This window comes from Ailuropoda melanoleuca, chromosome 2, assembly GCF_002007445.2.
Source record: "Ailuropoda melanoleuca isolate Jingjing chromosome 2, ASM200744v2, whole genome shotgun sequence".
NCBI lineage: Eukaryota > Metazoa > Chordata > Mammalia > Carnivora > Ursidae > Ailuropoda > Ailuropoda melanoleuca.
The window spans coordinates 56,859,443-56,876,751 of NC_048219.1; the positions used below are offsets into that span (position 1 = coordinate 56,859,443).

The 17,309-nt window shown below is 33.6% G+C and overlaps 1 protein-coding gene across 2 annotated transcripts in view; it reads right to left on the minus strand.

The window, feature by feature from the left end:
• COL24A1 (collagen type XXIV alpha 1 chain) overlaps nt 1–17,309 on the minus strand; it is a 380,233-nt gene that overhangs the window by 338,761 nt on the left and 24,163 nt on the right. Inside the window, exons 4-7 of one of the 2 annotated variants that reach the window (XM_034653815.1) lie at nt 13,372–14,723; nt 13,123–13,152; nt 6,088–6,141; nt 3,402–3,455 (exon numbers count right to left, since the gene is read on the minus strand). In XM_034653815.1, coding sequence (XP_034509706.1) covers nt 3,402–3,455; nt 6,088–6,141; nt 13,123–13,152; nt 13,372–14,723 — 1,490 coding nt within the window. The remainder of the gene's footprint in view (nt 1–3,401; nt 3,456–6,087; nt 6,142–13,122; nt 13,153–13,371; nt 14,724–17,309) is intronic. The other variant, XM_034653814.1, reaches the window with a different exon arrangement.

Below are 17,309 nucleotides of genomic sequence, written 5' to 3' on the forward strand. Positions count from 1 at the left end.
AAAAGACAAACAAAATTGACAAACCTTTAGCTAGACTAACTCAGAAAAAAGAGAATTCAAATAAATAAAATTAAAAAAAAAAGATTTACAATGGATACCACAAAAATACAAAGGATCATAAGAGACCGCTATGAACAATTATATACAAACAAATTGGCCAGCCAAGAAGAAATGGATAAATTCCTAGAAACACACAATCTTTTAAGACTGAATAAAGAAGAAGGGGCGCCTGGGTGGCACAGCGGTTAAGCATCTGCCTTCGGCTCAGGGCTTGATCCCGGCGTTATGGGATCGAGCCCCACATCAGGCTCCTACACTGTAAGCCTGCTTCTTCCTTTCCCACTCCCCCTGCTTGTGTTTCCTCTCTCGCTGGCTGTCTCTATCTCTGTCAAATAAATAAATAAAATCTTAAAAAAAAAAGACTGAATAATGAAGAAATAAAAATTTGAATAGGCTGATTACTAGTAAGGAGATTAAGGCAGTAATCAAAAACCTCCCAACAAACAAGATTCTAGGACCTACAGCTTCGTTGGTGAATTTTACCAAATATTTAAGGGAGAGTTCATGCCAATGTTTCTCAAACTCTTCCAAAAAACAGAAGAGGAGAGAATGTTTCCTAACTCATTTTACAAGGATACCACAAAAAAAGAAAACTACAGACCAATATCCCTGATAAACATAAATGCAAAATCCTCAACAAAATAGTAGCAAATTAAGTTCAACAATAGAGTGAAAGGATTTTCAAGTGGGATTTATTCCAAGGATACAAGGATGGTTCAAAATCTGCAAATCAATCAAAATGATACACCACATTAATAAAATGAAGGATAAAAGTCATAGATCATCTCAATAGATGCAGAAAAAGCATTTGACAAAATTCAACATCTATTTATGATAAAAACTCTCAACAAAGTGGATATAGAAGGAATGTACCTCAACATAATAAAGTCCACATACAACAAGCCCACAGCTAACATCATACTAAATGGTAAAAAGTTAAAAGCCTTGCCTCTAAAATCAGGAACAAGGTAAGGATGCTCACTCCTACTACTTTTATTCGACATCGTATTAGAAGTCCTAGCCATGCTAATTAGGCAAGGAAAAGAAATAAAATGCATCCAAATTGGAAGAGAAGAAGTAAAACTGTTACTATTTGAAGATGACATGGTAGCATGTAAAGACTCCACTGAAAAGCTGTTAGAGCTAATAAATTCAGTAAAATTGCAGGGTAAAAAAAATCAACATACAAAAATCTATTGCATTTCTATACACTAACAAAGAACTATCAGATAATTTTTTTTTTAAAAATCCCATTTATAATTGTATAAAAAAGAATAAAACCTAGGAGTAAATTTAACCGAGGAGGTAAAAGACTTGTATGCTGAAAACTATAAGACATTAACAAAAGAAATTGAAGACACAAATAAATGTAAGATATTCTGTGCTAATAGAGTAGAAAAATTAATATTTAAATGTCCACATTACCCAAAGCAATCTATAGACTCAATGCAATCCCTATCAAAATTCCAATGGCACATTTCACAAAGATAGCACAAATAATCCCCAAATGTGTTTGGAACCACAAAAGACCATGAATAGCCAAAGCAATCTTGAGACAAACAACAAAGCTGGAGGCTTCATGCTCCCCAATTTTGAACTATATTACAAAGCTATAATAATGAAAACAATATGGTACTGACATAAAAAGAGTCACATAGATCAATGGAACAGAATAAAGAGCCCAGAAATAAACCTAAGCCTATATAGCCAATTAACTTATAACAAAAGAGGCAAGAATATACAACAGGGAAAGGAGAGTTTTTAATAAATGGTGTTGGGAAAACTGGACAGCCATATGCAAAAGAATGAAATTAGAATATTCTCTTATACTATACACAAAAATAAACTCAAAATGAGTTAAAGACTTTAAGACCTGAAACCATAAAGCTCCTAGTAGAAAACATAGGCAGTAAGCTCCTTGACATCATTCTTGGCATGATTTTTTAGATCTGATCCAAAAATGAAGGTAACAAAAGCAAAAATAAACAAGTGGAAATACATCAAATTGAAAAACTTTAGCAAAGGAAATCATCATAAAAATGAAAAGGCAACTTACTGAATTGGAGAAAATATTTGCAAATTATATATCCAAACTCATACAACTCAGCATCAAAACAAAACAATTGAGTAATAAATGGGCACAGGATCTGAATAGGCATTTTTTCCAAGAAATACAGGTGGCAAACAGGCGCATGAAAAAGTGCTCAGTATCACTAGTCATCAGGGAAATGCAAATCAAGACCACAATGACTTATCACTTCACACTTCACTTAGTTCATTTCACTTTGCCCCCCTACAGCTGCCCAAATCATGGAATGGCTATTATCAAAAAGACAAGAAATAACTAGTGTTGGTGAAGACTGTTAAATATGTGGAGAACAGGGAACCCACTTGCACTGTTGGAAGGAATGTAAATTGGTACAACCACTATGAAAAACAGTATGGAGTTTCAGCAAAAAAATTAAAAATAAACTTATAAGACAAATAAGTTAAGGAGATGAAAAATACAGCACAGGGAATATAGTCAATAAGACAAAATAAAAAGTGAATAGAGCTACCATATGATCCAACAATTTTACTTCTGGATATTTTATCAGAAAAAAACAAAAACACTAATTCATCAAGATATATATAACCCTGTGTTCACTGCAGCATTATTTATAATAGCCAAGATATGAAAAGAACCTAAGTGTCCATCAATGATTGAATGGATAAAGAAGATGTGGTATAAACACACACACACACACACACACACACACACACACACACACTGGAATTCTACTCAGCCATAAAAAAAAAAAAAAATGAAACCTTCCTATTTGTGACAACACGGATGGACCTTGAGGGCATTATGCTAAGTGAAATAAGCCAGACAGAGAAAGACAAATATTGTACAATCTCACTTATATGTGGAATCTAAAAATCAAAACAAGTGAACAAATAAAACAGAATTTAACTGGTCAGAGAACAGAGTAGTGGTTGCGGGGGTGGAGAGGGGGTACACACTTCTAGTTGTGAAATAAATAGGCCATGAGGATATGATGTGTGGCATGGAGATTACAGTCGATGGTACCGCATGCATATTTGGAGGCTGCCAGGAGAGTGGATCATGAATATTTCCATCATCAGAAAAAAATTTTTTTGTAATTTTTTATGGTGATGGATGGTGGCTGGACTTACTGTGGTGATCATATGCAGTATGTACAAGTGTCAAATCATTACATTATATACTTGAAACCAGTATAATGTTTATGTCAACTATATCTCAACAAAAAAAAAAGTTAAGGACCTTCTTTAATAATGTCAGGAAAATAATGGGATACTCACTAGTCATCACTCACCTTTGGACCTGGTAATCCAGGTAACCCAGGATTTCCATGTGGCCCTGGTATGCCCTGCAAATAGTAAAAAGGTCAGATCACTCTTAGAACAGATCCAGATACAAATAACATACAATGTTTATTGCAACGTTCAGATAAATATTACATAGCATAATTTCATTAAAATGAATGTTACCTTTTTCTCCCCCCACAAAATTCTTTATCTTTTCCTAGATGTTGGATATTTCACTCTTGGAAAAGAGAGCTACACTAATTATACAGGAAGACTTTTTTTCTGTCTTGTGATTCAAAACACTGCCTTGAGATGCTTACCTCCTTTATTTTTCACCCCTGTCTCCAGCCATATTGCATAGTGCTACTTCTAAAAGCTGTGCAGAGTAAGAAGCCTAAAAATAAGAAAGTGCAAACGTCTATTCTTCTGTCAGCATATGTTAACCCTTTCTGCACTTGGGTTTTTGCTTATGCCGTTATGTACACCTAAAAGACTTAGTTCGTGTCACTTTGCCCCACTACAGGTGCCCAAATCATTCTTCAAGTGTCAACTAAGATCCCACCCCATTTTTAAGTCCTAGCTACATTATCATAAAGTGATTTCTCTTTCCTATTAACTTCCATAGAAATTGCTACATTTAAATTTCATTTGCAATTAATTGTACATGCTTTAGGACATTTCTTACACTGTTCTAATCTGTTCTTTAAATATTTTATTGCTATTTTAACTATCTTATGATATGTGCCACTTAGTTCTAGGATTGAATTTTTTTTTTAAAAGGGGCTGTTTTTTGTATTACCAGTATAGCACTTGGAACATATTAGATACTCAATAAGTATTTGTCAATAATTGTCAATAATTTGTCAATAATTCTATTTACCAAATATGCATAGATAACTGTGTTAATGCTTTATATTTCTTATTACTAATCCTTATAACAACCCTGCAAGGTGGTTATTTTTACTCCCATTTACAAATGAAGAAACTTAAGCTCACAGAACCAGCAAGTGGAGGAACTAAGATTCACCTCCAGAAAGCCTTCCAGGTTTGCAGACCCCTATATTCATTTGGGTTTTGTACCCACTTCTGGGCTCTTCAGCCATCCTCTAGCTTAACATATAACATATAGTTAATGATTATTTATTTTTCTGTCTTTTCAATTCTGAATTAATAGAGCATTGTGTTTCAGAAAGGAGAGAGACATCAGCAATGGCAATATTGGAGGTATATCTAGCAAGATCAAAACTAAGGAAAAAAGATTAGGTGTTATGACATATGTCATTTGTAACCTTCAAAAAATAAATTTTAATAAAATAGGTGGAAAATTTATGGGGATTTACAAATGAGTTATTGATAGAGACATAGGGCAATGGCATAAACTATTATTTTACAAAGTTCAATACTGCAACCATGAGCTAGGACAGTAACTTCAGGAAAAATTAATGTCAGTAAAAGTTTGAGGGTTTTTTTTTAAAAGGATAATTTGTTGTTTGTTGCCAACTGAGATAAATCTAAGGAGAGAAAAATTGCAAAGTTGCAAGTTTTAAGATAAATAATGGAATGGAGATAAAATTAGGAACACAAATGTAATAATTAGTCTTGAAAAGAGGTATACTGTTCCTTCCTTAAAGAAAGGATTGGACAAAAAAAATTCTAAAAAGACAGAAATTAGAAAGGAAGCTGCTGTGTCATGAGAACAGATGGAGACTCAGACATTGAAGGTCATGCTGTGGGAGAACAGCCTCAGTAGCGGAAAGGGAATGGAATTAGCACAGACAGAGATCCAGTTCCTCAGAAGAGTAGGATCCAGACAGAGAGAGGAGGATGGAGTAGTATGCCAGCTACGGGAGAGTGGGTGCATGGATGAGAGACTCTGGAAGGAACATGATAAGTAGGGAGAAGTAAACCAAATGCCAAACAACAACTAGCACCAGTGAACATTCATCTGAGGCCTCATACAGACAAGAGTTTGTTGTGAATATGGACGACTCACAGTGATATTTCAGGATGGTTTTTCATCATATTGTTTGTATGAGAGATAAAAATCAGGATAGAAAGAAAGTAGATTGTTCATGGCATGTGCATTTGTCTTTGTAACACACAGTCACAATTCCTTTTCTGGCTCTTTGAAGAATTTCTTTTAGTAAAAGTCCATATTGATTTTTTTAGTTTTGAAAGAAATGAATTTTAACACAGCAGTAAATCTTTTGTTGGACTTGGGTAATGTGAGAAACTACTGCTGATCCTTAAGGCAGCTTTTTCCTCAGGACAATTATTTTTCTAGTCAGTAGCTCCAGCATTTTCCACTATATAATCCAGGAATGTACTATTTTAAGGCAGCCCACTCCTCTTCATTTCCCAAAGCAAGTGAACCCTACCTTGAACTATCAACTTACCGATGAGATCACTTTATAACTAAGAATAAGGTTACAAGTAGCACCAGAAGAGCCCCTAATCCACAAATTTGATAATCCTTCTTGGGCATGTTCACAGAGAAGGCTTTGGCTGGGTGTTTACTCTCAAATAAACAAGCTGCACATGTTCTTGAGTTTCTCTTGAATTGGCAAAGGTAGGACTACGTTTGAAGATCCAGGCAGGTTTCCAAAGGAAGCACATACTGTACAATACTAGGAAAAACATACTTAAAAGTTACTAATTCTAACTGCAAGTGGGACATGGAGCCCATTTACTTACCCGTGGACCTCTCTTTCCTGATGGACCTGGGATACCTGAGGGACCTGGTGGACCCTTGGAAAACAAATGCCAAGATGTTAGGTACCGTAAGACACATCTTTTCTCACAAGTCTCATTAAGATTCCCACACTAGGGCTTTTTTTTTTTTCAGTCTCCAGTTCCCAGCTGATGATGATTTTAAAGTAACTTGAATCCCCTCACCCTAATCAGCAGGGGTGAGAATTGAAACTCAAGTGTCCTCTTTAATCTGGCCAGAAATGGCAGCAGGAAGTCTGTGACTTATGGTTACAGCCACTGTATCTGGTTTTTACAGGGACCATAGCTAGTAATTTTGAGGGTAATTTTTACCTAACTTTACTTTTACTACTGCAGGCGGAATTCAATTTAGGGTTTGGAGACCAACAACTACAGGTTTTTTCAAACACATTTCAAAAGACTTGCCCTGAAAAATTAAAGCACGGACCATATTATGTTCTTTTAAAAGACTTATAGCAAGAATCTGTATAATGTGTTAAACTGTTATAATGAGATCCTTCTAGTATATTCAGTAATAAATCTGCCTTACACCAAACACAGCATACCAGGAGGTCAACAACAGACTTAAATGGTTTGCCAAACAAAGTAGCAAAGCAAAAACTAACCCATTTTTAAAGTGTTCTGAGTTTTTTAAATGTTACTTATTAAATATATCAAATAAGAAATAGGAAACTACTACTTTACTTCCACGTGGAATGCTTTATGTCATCTTTTTTACTTACTTTAACAATCCACTGGGGCAAAATAAATTTTCATTTGGGATATGGTTAACACATTCATTCATTTATCTTTCATTCACTTAACTGTCACTGAGCACTCTGCTGATATGGAATTATTCTTGCTGTCTCTAGAGCATACACATATTCCATTTTACAAATATTCATTGAATATTGCCTTTAAAAGAGTAAGAGTATGAAATTAGACATATCAAAGTTAAAGTACTAGCCCTGTCATTAACAAGTAGCATGACCTATTGAGCCTCATTTTTATGCAGTGTTTTTTCTCATTTCTCATTCTTGATATTAACTACTCTTTGAAACTTTCTTTTATTTATCTTACATTTTGAAGTTTTGTAATGTTCTCTATATATTTCAAACTGTCCATTTTCCTTTAATTGTATTTTTTCTTCTCCTCTCCCCTAACTTGATAAAAACCTTTCATGTATTTCCTAATATTGAGAGATAAGTACTATTTCTATTCAACCTCAGACTGAGGGCATTCTCCTTTCTAGCTGTTCAAATATTTTAAAAGCTAATATTTTATTACTAGCTTCCATCAAGAATTGACTTCCACTTATTTTTTTTTAATTGGAATTCCTTTCACAGTTCTGGTTCCGTTGTTATAATCAGAAATTAAAGGCTATTTATTTGAAGTCCCAAAAAATAAGAAAAATGAAAGACTAAACGGAAAATTAAAACAGAATATCTAGTTTGGTTTATTTCCCTATCATACAACATTACAGCAAAAGAAAACACTATTCCATTCACATTGAAAAGGTAATTAACATTAGATACTGGGGAAGAAAGAAAGTATATCTTATGTCATGATTGAAATATTTAAGTTATTTAATAAGCACTAAATAAAAATCATTTTAGCTTTCTTCACACTTTTGCATTTTCCAATCTTTGAGAACAGATTATTAATGGGGATTTCTAGAAAACAGGGAAGCAAACTGATCTTATATGTCACGACTGACTTGTTTGAGGAGAATAAGTTATTTTCCGTAAATAAAGTTAAGTACTAAAAATGGCACTTTAACTTTGAGATTACTAGCTATTAAGAGCAAGTACAATTCAATGAAAAGAACAATGGTTTTGCAATTGTCCAGTCCAGATTCAAGTCATGCCTCAATCATTTACTAGCTGAATGACTTTGGACAAGTCAGTTACTCTTTTTAACTTAGTTTCCTCATTTTAAAATACTGATGATAAAAATATACCTTTCAAAGTTCTTGTGAACATTAAAGATACTATAGGTATAAAATACCTATCACTATGGCCAATATATAGTAGTTAACCAGTAAACTATAGGGTAATGAATTTTTTAAAGGTGTATATGGGCATATCAAGTACTCAATTAATGTTAGTTGTAATATAATTACTAGAGTAATTATTATTACTAGTATATAAATATATATATTAAGGCAAATATATTCACTAGACCAAAACTTCTAAAACATAGTAATACCTGGTCAATTAATCTTGGAAGTCTTGTGTTTAAATTGCCTTTTTTAATACCTTCACTCACTCATTCATTCACTCATTCGATAAACATTAGTGAGCATCAAGCCCTCCTGCAGCTTACAGTCTAGATAAAAAGTACATGTTAACAGATAAGCACATAATTATACATTTTACTTAGTGATATGAAGGAAAAGAACAAGCAAGCAACAGAGAGATTAACATAGTGCACCTAATTTATTTGTGGTATCAGGGAAGACTTCCCTGAGGAAGTGCTAAGTTAGACTGAAAAGATGAAAAAGAGAAAAGAGGAGATGGCAAAATTCCAGAAAATTGGAAGAAAATGAATGAGGGCATAAGTAAAACCAAGCAAACCAAACAAAAAGCACAGTCTTATTGAGGAATTAAAAGAAGTGAGAGTAAGGGAAAGTGGACAAAATGAGGCTGCAGAGGTAAGAAGGAGCCAGATCACATACAACCGCACAGGTTATAATAAAAAGCCTTTCGTTTACTCTAAGTGCTTTATTCTTCTGCCGCTGAAGAATTTAAGCAGCTAAATGATGTGATGTGATTTGTGTTTTTAAAAAGATTACTAGAGAATTTACATAAAACATGGCAGAATGAGAACATTTTTTAAACTACCCTCCCTCCCTCAAAACCCACTGAAAACAACAAAAAAAAAACACCAAAAGAAAAAACATCATCTCCAACGAAACAAGGAAAAGACCACAACCACAAACCACAAAATATGATGATTATCTTCCAAATTCTGAGAAACTTTGTGGTAAGGAAGGATGTTGAGAGATGACCAGAAACAAAAAACCTCCTCAGACCTCAAATCTTGGACAGGCTACAGATATCTAAATGCATATCAATCCTGAAAGTTCATTCCAAAAATCCTTTGATTAACAATGATGAGGCTTAAAGGGAATGAGAAAGCCACAATAGGTATGATTAATGACCCAGTGAAGACCCACTCCAAACAGCCAAGAGTAAGGAAGGTAGATTTGAAGAGGAAGAACCCATCATTTTTCTGATCCGCAACCAAACCTCCTAATCCCAGGAGATTTTTGGTGGTGAGAAGGGATAACAGACAGGAGCATAAATCATCGTATTGGTTCTTAGAGGGCCTGTGAAATAAAAGGCTTCATAACAAATTGTACATGAAAATAAGAGAAGATATGTCTCTGGGTAGAGGACAAAATAAATACAATCAAATGGTGTTTAAAGGCAGCAACCTAAACTCCACCTTACTTCCCTTTGCCTTTCCCTCTACTATTCTAAAACAAATAGTGGCCCAGTTAGAGTTCTCTTTATTTTAAAAATGGCTAATAACCAGAAAGAAACCAGCAGGCAATCTATACATACATATCGAGGAGAGGGGGAAGTATGAGGACAGAAATATAAATTAAAAGTAGATGAAAATTATTTATCAGAGGAGGAATTACTCCACACAACAGAGAAAAAGTTCAGTCATACAGATGCAAAGAATTTCAAGATGCGATTTTTCTATAAAAAGAGAGCTTAAAGGAGAGTTATAAGAAATAAAAATAACAATGAAGGTAGTGAAATGTGAACTAGAAGAGTTTAAGAAAGACAAGAAAAGAGCAAAAAAGAAACCATTATAGATGAAAGCCATGCAAGATACAATAAAATCTGATTAAACACAACTGAAAAATCAATAAATGAATGTGAGTGCAGAATAACTGAATTCACACAAAATGGAATAGAAGAAAGCAATCACATAGACATGCTTGTAGAGAAAATAATAATATCTATCATCACAAAGGACATCCAACATATATGTATGTTGGGGTGCCTGAAGAAGAAGATGGAAAAATGGAAAAGAAAAATATTTGAGGATATAAGGGAAGATGTTTCTATAATGAAATAAAAATAATCTTCATATCAAAGGAGTACCAGAAAAAAACCTGATACAGACCTAAATAGGTTTAATGAACTTCAGAGATGATGAAAGAACTGCACAGGTGTATGGCAGAAAAATCATCACCTACAGGTAGGAAAAATCAGGCTGGCTCAGAGACTTCACATAGTAACATCTACTTCAAGAAGTGGGGCAACAATCCCCACAAACTTCATCATTTCATCACCACTTACACTTTCATTAGCTTGTTAAAAATCTACCTTTAGTCTTCTACCATACATTTAAGTTGGATTCATGAATTTAAATAACGACTTTCCCATCAGAAGAGCCAATGCATTTCCTCCACTGTTTTTCAGTACTCATCTTCTTGACTTCTATGTAGCTTTTGGCACTGCTGATCAATCTCTTCTCAAAACTCTCTTCTTGGGCTTTTGTCAGAGTACATTATACTCTTCTCTCCCATCTGACTGTTCATTCACATTTCTGGTTGTTTTTTTTTTTTTTCTGTCATAATCAGAAAACAAACACTCCCCATGATTTTGCTCTTGACCCTATGCCAAACTCCTTTCCTTGAAAATTATCTAACCCTATAGCTTCAACTATAATATTGATAGGAAGACTCCCCAATCTATAGCCTTATCTTGATCTCTCTTTTCCACTTCAGCTTCTTAACTTTTCCAACAGCTGACTGAATTTCCAACAGTATCTTCAATGTTCTAACTTAGTTTGCTCTACTAAAATTGACTTCCTCTCTTAATTACTGATTTTAATAATGGTATTACCATTTTCTCAATCCGCGGATTTAAAAGTTAAGTCATCTTTGATTCTCTTCCTTTCTGTTTGGTCCCTGGGTCCAATTAATTTCCTAGTTCTATCGAATCTTTCTTCAAAATATTTCTTAAATCCTACCTTTCCTCTTCATTTTCACCGCTGTCATCCTAGATAACGTCCTAGTCTTGTAACATCAAAATGATAGCAGGAACTTCTTGTCTGTGCTAGGCACTAGTAACAGACTGACTTCCCTATTAGTATCTCTGCTTAGAAAACTACAAAATTCCCCACAAGAACAAGATAAATTTAGAACTATCCATTTGACAACTAAAACTCTCCACAACCTGACAACATTTAGCTTGGGTCTTATATTTGTCCAACATTATTCAGTCTAACATCATGAAAGAGTTTGAGCTTTAGAGGCAGGAAACCTGAATCCAAACCCTGGCTCCATCATTTATTAGAAATGTGGTTATGAGCAAGGAAATTAACTTTTCTGGGCTTCAGTTTCTTTACCTGAAAAATGAGGATAATAATACCAACCTTGCCCAGTTATTTTAAGATAAGGTAAGGGCATGGTACAGCTTCTGCCACAAAGTAAAAACTCAATAAATGATAGCTGTTATGCCACTTTTCCTATATAAAAAATAGACCAGTTCCTTTTGCCTATCAAAATCTATCCATTCTTGGGGCGCCTGGGTGGCACAGCGGTTAAGCGCCTGCCTTCGGCTCAGGGCGTGATCCCGGCGTTCTGGGATCGAGCCCCACATCGGGCTCCTCTGCTGGGAGCCTGCTTCTTCCTCTCCCACTCCCCCTGCTTGTGTTCCCTCTCTCACTGGCTTTCTCTATCTCTGTCAAATAAATAAATAAAATCTAAAAAAAAAAAAAAAATCTATCCATTCTTTGAGGCCTCAGTTATAATGAACTTTGTCCACAAGAACCTCTTCTGAACAGCTCAGCCTTAAGTGATTTTTCATAGGGATCTCCTCAGAAAATATTTCTTTTATGAACATTTGTACCCCATACAGTTAGTTTGTAAGCTCTTCTGAGAGTGACTGTGTTATACATATTTTGTGTTCCGGTTTTGCCCATAGCAGAAACTAAGTAAATATCCGTTAAATATTACTGCTTCATCTACCAATGTTGAAATGACAATTTTGGGGTTTATAGAAGAGCTTAATGCTCATTTCATCATACTGACTTTTTCTGAAGAAAGTAAATGGCTTCCATAACTATCGTTTAATATTACCTACCCAGTAGCTCAGTTTTATTACTAAGATGTTAATAATTAATTGCTATAGATGAAAAGAGTTTATTTCTCTATAATAATACATTCTTCAGATTTTATTTTAAAACCTTTAAACATTCACTCTAATAAGAATTGTGGAATACCTATCAAATCACTTCAAGCAAGAACCACAAAGGAAACATAAGCTAAGCAAGTGACATCATATTCTCATTCAATGGCTTCTGGAACCAAACCAATGACTCAAATTTTATTTTCATCAAAGAAACATAAAAGGCAAAAACATGTTCTTAATGTGATTTTAAATAGATTAAAATAAGTTTTAAAAGACTTAAAAATTCTTCAAATGTTCATCTGTAATTGTACCTATACAACAAAAGAATTTCAGAGCTGAAAACATCTGTCTATTATCTCATAGTTTTGTTTATATATTGTTAAAAAAAGTGATTTGGCTGGGTTTTTTTCCATTGAATAGACAGATGGGCTGTTAGCTATTTTTTTGTATCAGGTACCTGGAGATTTTATTAATTCATAAATGTAAATGAACTATATCATTAAAGATATAATGAAATATGTTATTCTTAACAGATACTAAACTATTTCATATTGAATGATAATGCAAGGGTTTGCTTTTTTCCAGTCAGTGACTCACTACAAAATTATCTCTATCTAAAATAAATTTTTATATTCTATTTTAATCCACTTGATATTATTTTGATAAAAGATGTTAAATGATTAACAATTTAATTGATGTATTTAATGTATTCTTCTTTAGTGTACTACAACTTTCATAGCCTTCTCTTAACAGAACTATGTATTAAGTCTATAGTTTTTCTATAAAGAATGCTGATCTATACTTAGCAGTTGAATTCCTGGTTGAATTTCAACTGGACAAGAAAAACATATAGCTTACTCACCACTTTGCCAGAAATAAGTAACCTTTCAGTCTGCCAATAAAAACAACAACAACAAAAGATACAACATTTGAGCCAGCGTTACATTCTGGTTAGATGAATTATAGTAACCATAAATTCACTCACTATAGGCAAGATACATTTCTGAAACAGATCTGTTCTGTATTGCTCAATCTAGAGATTTCTTTTTGATAAGTTAATACATTAAGACAGATGTCAAAAACAACAACAACAACAACGACAACAACTTACAGGAGGTCCGGTGTCCCCTTTTGGCCCTCTTAGAGTCTCCATTTCGAGCATTGTATTAAGATCCTCATAATAATAATAATAATCATAAAGGTCTGTCTCATAACTACTTTCGATGGGATAGGTAGCATCAGGATCAAATTCACCTTCTTTCCTTAGGTCAAGGTGATTGTCCACAGACGGCTCATCTGTCACCCTGTATAAGGTTGTGTTAAAAATCTGTTGTAGTTCCGTGAGTTCATTAGTGTGTAGATTTGCTGTGATAGCCTTCTTGAGATTAGTAATTGTTTCTTGTTTCATATGTGGAAGAACAGATGATATCTTCTTAAATGGTGACAAACCAGTTACTCTAGCATTATGTTGTGTGACATTGTCAAACACATTTGGGAGAGAACTAAATTCCTCCTTGCTATTTGTTCTCGCCTTATTGAGATGATGGGTCACTGACAGGCTTAAATTTGTCTGAGTACGTTCCTCAGTGATCGTTTCTTTGGCCTGAATTCCATGGTTTTCAAGATCCACAGCAGAGACATTGCTTGAATGAAAAGACGTTGACTGAGATTTTGCTATCTGATGTCCCTGTTGTTTACGGACTGTTGCAGAATCGTTATTTATGATATTTGGGATGCTTTTGCCTTTGGTAAATGTGTCCTCTGACAGCACTTTTTCACCAAATTGTTTGGGCAAAGGAGAGTTTTCCAGTATCTCAGCTGGTACAATGGTTGTATGAAGAAGGCTTATCTCAGGGCGACAACGCTGTTTCACATATCTGCAATAATCTGCAGATGCTTCTGCAGAAGGAATAATATCCAACTGACATACTATTCCTTCAAAATGGACAGAATTATTATTCATACTTCCTAAGGTAAACACACTGTTAGAATCAAAAGTCTGAACTTCCAAAAGAGTCTCTCTACTAAAACATTTCTTTCCACACTCAACAAACAATGAGACAACTTGGTTTCTAACAGTAATGGCAAATGAGTGCCATCGTTCATTGTGAACACTGTAGTTGAAAAATACAGACTGCTTTCCTCCAAGGTATACTACTAATTTTTTAGGTAATAATTGCACTCCTAATTGCAGTCTATTTTTATTTCTAATGCTGAAGAGAAAGGCATTGTTTACTCTATGTGACTGCAACCCAATTAATATTGTAAATGGCTGTTCTAAGTTGACTGGTAAAATTTTCAAGAGAGGTGACTCAATGTAAGCATCATTTGTTAAAACGACACCTGATTCTGTTAAATGGACCCCCTGAGGTAAAGGTGTAGATGGTGGTGGTACAGCAGTCACTGATGATGAGAGTCTTACATCTTTGTCTCCAAGGCCTAGTTGATGAAGAATGTCTATGCCTGGAATTAAAAAGAGAGAGAAAGAGAATCTTACTCTTATGTTTTCATGTGTTCATATAAATGTTTGAATATGAGAACATATTCCTTGTCTGTATCAGCAGTAACCCCTCAAATAAGCATGCTCTGTCAACTTCCAGGTAATGAGAGATATGGAGAGGAAAAGTAAAATGTTAGACTCAGTAATCTGAAACACACACGTATACATACGACCGTGTGTGTGCATGCATGCACGCACACACACACACCAATATTCCTAAACCCCAAATTTAATAAATGTTCTCTCATTTTTCCTGATCAATTTGGAATCTTATTTGTTACTCCACTGATATTACTTCTTTAATTTAGAGCTTAAAATTTTATGACTCCACTGTTAAAGAGGAACAGGGGACAGAGTTACCAAAAAAAATTTATAACTTGGAAATCATTCTATAAATTAAGTTCACATAATCTTTTAAACTATAGTTTTTCAGGCTATTTTCCCTTATAGCCTTCTGGGAATTTACTAGTCACATAAAAGTTTTCCCTATGCCTAATACCTTAACTTTCCTACATACAGAGTATTCAGTCACCTTGATATCTCCTAGACAGGAGAACTGTAATTCCTATTGTTGATGATCACATACTTTTTCTTTCCCTTCCAAGTTTCTCTTGCTTCCATTATTTTCTCAGTCCTCCATAATAATTTTTATCCAAACAATTTTTAGACTCTTTTTCAATATTTATTATATAATATAGATTTTATGTAATACACATTTTATATAATTATGGTCTTTTCTGGTTTATTTTTATTGCAATGTTACTTCTAGCATACTGCTTATCTCCCTTATCCAATTATAAACTCTTGGAAGACAGATTCTGTGTCTGATTCATTATTGGATATCTACTATTCTTGCCTTGCAAATAATTCTATAATTTCTAAATTAATAAATTTACCTAACCAGGATCTTACCAGATGCCACATTTATCTCTAGAGTCTTATAAAATTAAATACAATTTGTAAAGAATGATGAGTCATTTCTTAGAGATACAGAACAGTTTAGTCAGCCATATGATCTTTATGATTTTGGGGGTTATAAACCTCCCACCTGTAACTTTGTACATATATAATCATTTCCAACAAGAAATGTCAAAGAATATTAATTCATAACTGTGATAAGTGAGAAAAAATAAAAATTTTTGAAGATTAGCCAAGAAAATTGTGAATCATCTTAGTTTTTCTTTTATAAGTTATTAGCAGATGTTTGATAATTCTGTTTATTACAAATAGCAAACATAATGGCAAATATAACTCATAATCTAGCAATACAATTAAAATGTTTTCTCAGCAAAGAGTTTTATAAATAAAATACTTGTGTTTTTATTTTAAGGTTAGAACAACCATAATTTTATTTATAAATTAGTTATAGTTTTATAATAGTTTTAAATGTTATGAATGTTAGTATCTAAGAGACAGTATGACAACATCTCTCAATCTTTTCCAACAAAACATTAGTAACAGCGGTTTAGAATTATATACATCTCCAGGAATTTGGGGGAATATTTTAAAGAGGCCCCATAAAAACACAAAAAAATATCTTGACTTCTCATACTTTATAATTATAATTTAAGAAACACTTTAATTTTACTCCACAATATGGCTATTTTTTAAAATATAAAACATAAATTACCAGCTAAATCAGTTAACTATCCCCACTTCCAATCTTCATTGAAAATTTTTACTCTTGAAACATATATCTGCTTAGTCTGTGACTTTGGGTACTCTTGCCCAGTGATATCTGCCTCTGTGAGTGTGCATATCTCAATCTGAAAAGTAAACTATGTTAGAAACACTGCTCCTATGAAAATCACAATGCTTAATGTGTATACAATCATATATTATGTGAAAGTTATCATTCTAAGATGCCATATAGGCTATCTTTACACAAAGGAAGTGCCACATTTATGTGGTATAATAACAAGGGCTGCTCCTTGCCCAAAGAAAACTTCTCGCATTTAACAATAACCCCTGCTATCTAATACCTCAAATTTCTGATGCTATTAAAGGAAATATTACTGGAAAGAGTATTATTTGAAAACTTCATTATATATGTGTGTGTGTGTTTAATATTTCATATATATTTTAATTCTATTTTGAGTTTTTACAACAAATTGCTGAGTTTAAGAAAAAAAAAGTCTTTGAAAAGTTGCTATTCGGTAAGTGTCTTGTTATTGAACCATCCTAGCATTCCTGAAATAAAATCTCCTTGATGGTTGTGTATTATACTTTTGATACCTTGCTGGGTTCTTGAAGAATAAAGTATGTAGAACCATCACATCAATATTTATAAATTAAGACTGGTCTGTGTTTTTCCTCTTATTGTACTATCTTTATCAGACTATAATATTGATTCATTATTTTCTATGGCCTAATTTAAATAGAATTTATTAGGCTAAGTTTTAAAAACATAAAGTACAAATTCGACACCATTCTCTAATCACAATGCTAACAAGTTAGATTTTGATAACAAAATTAGAAAACAAACAAACAAACAAAGACGTTTAACTGGAAAATGTAAAGGTTTTCTCCTAATCATTTGGGTCAATGGG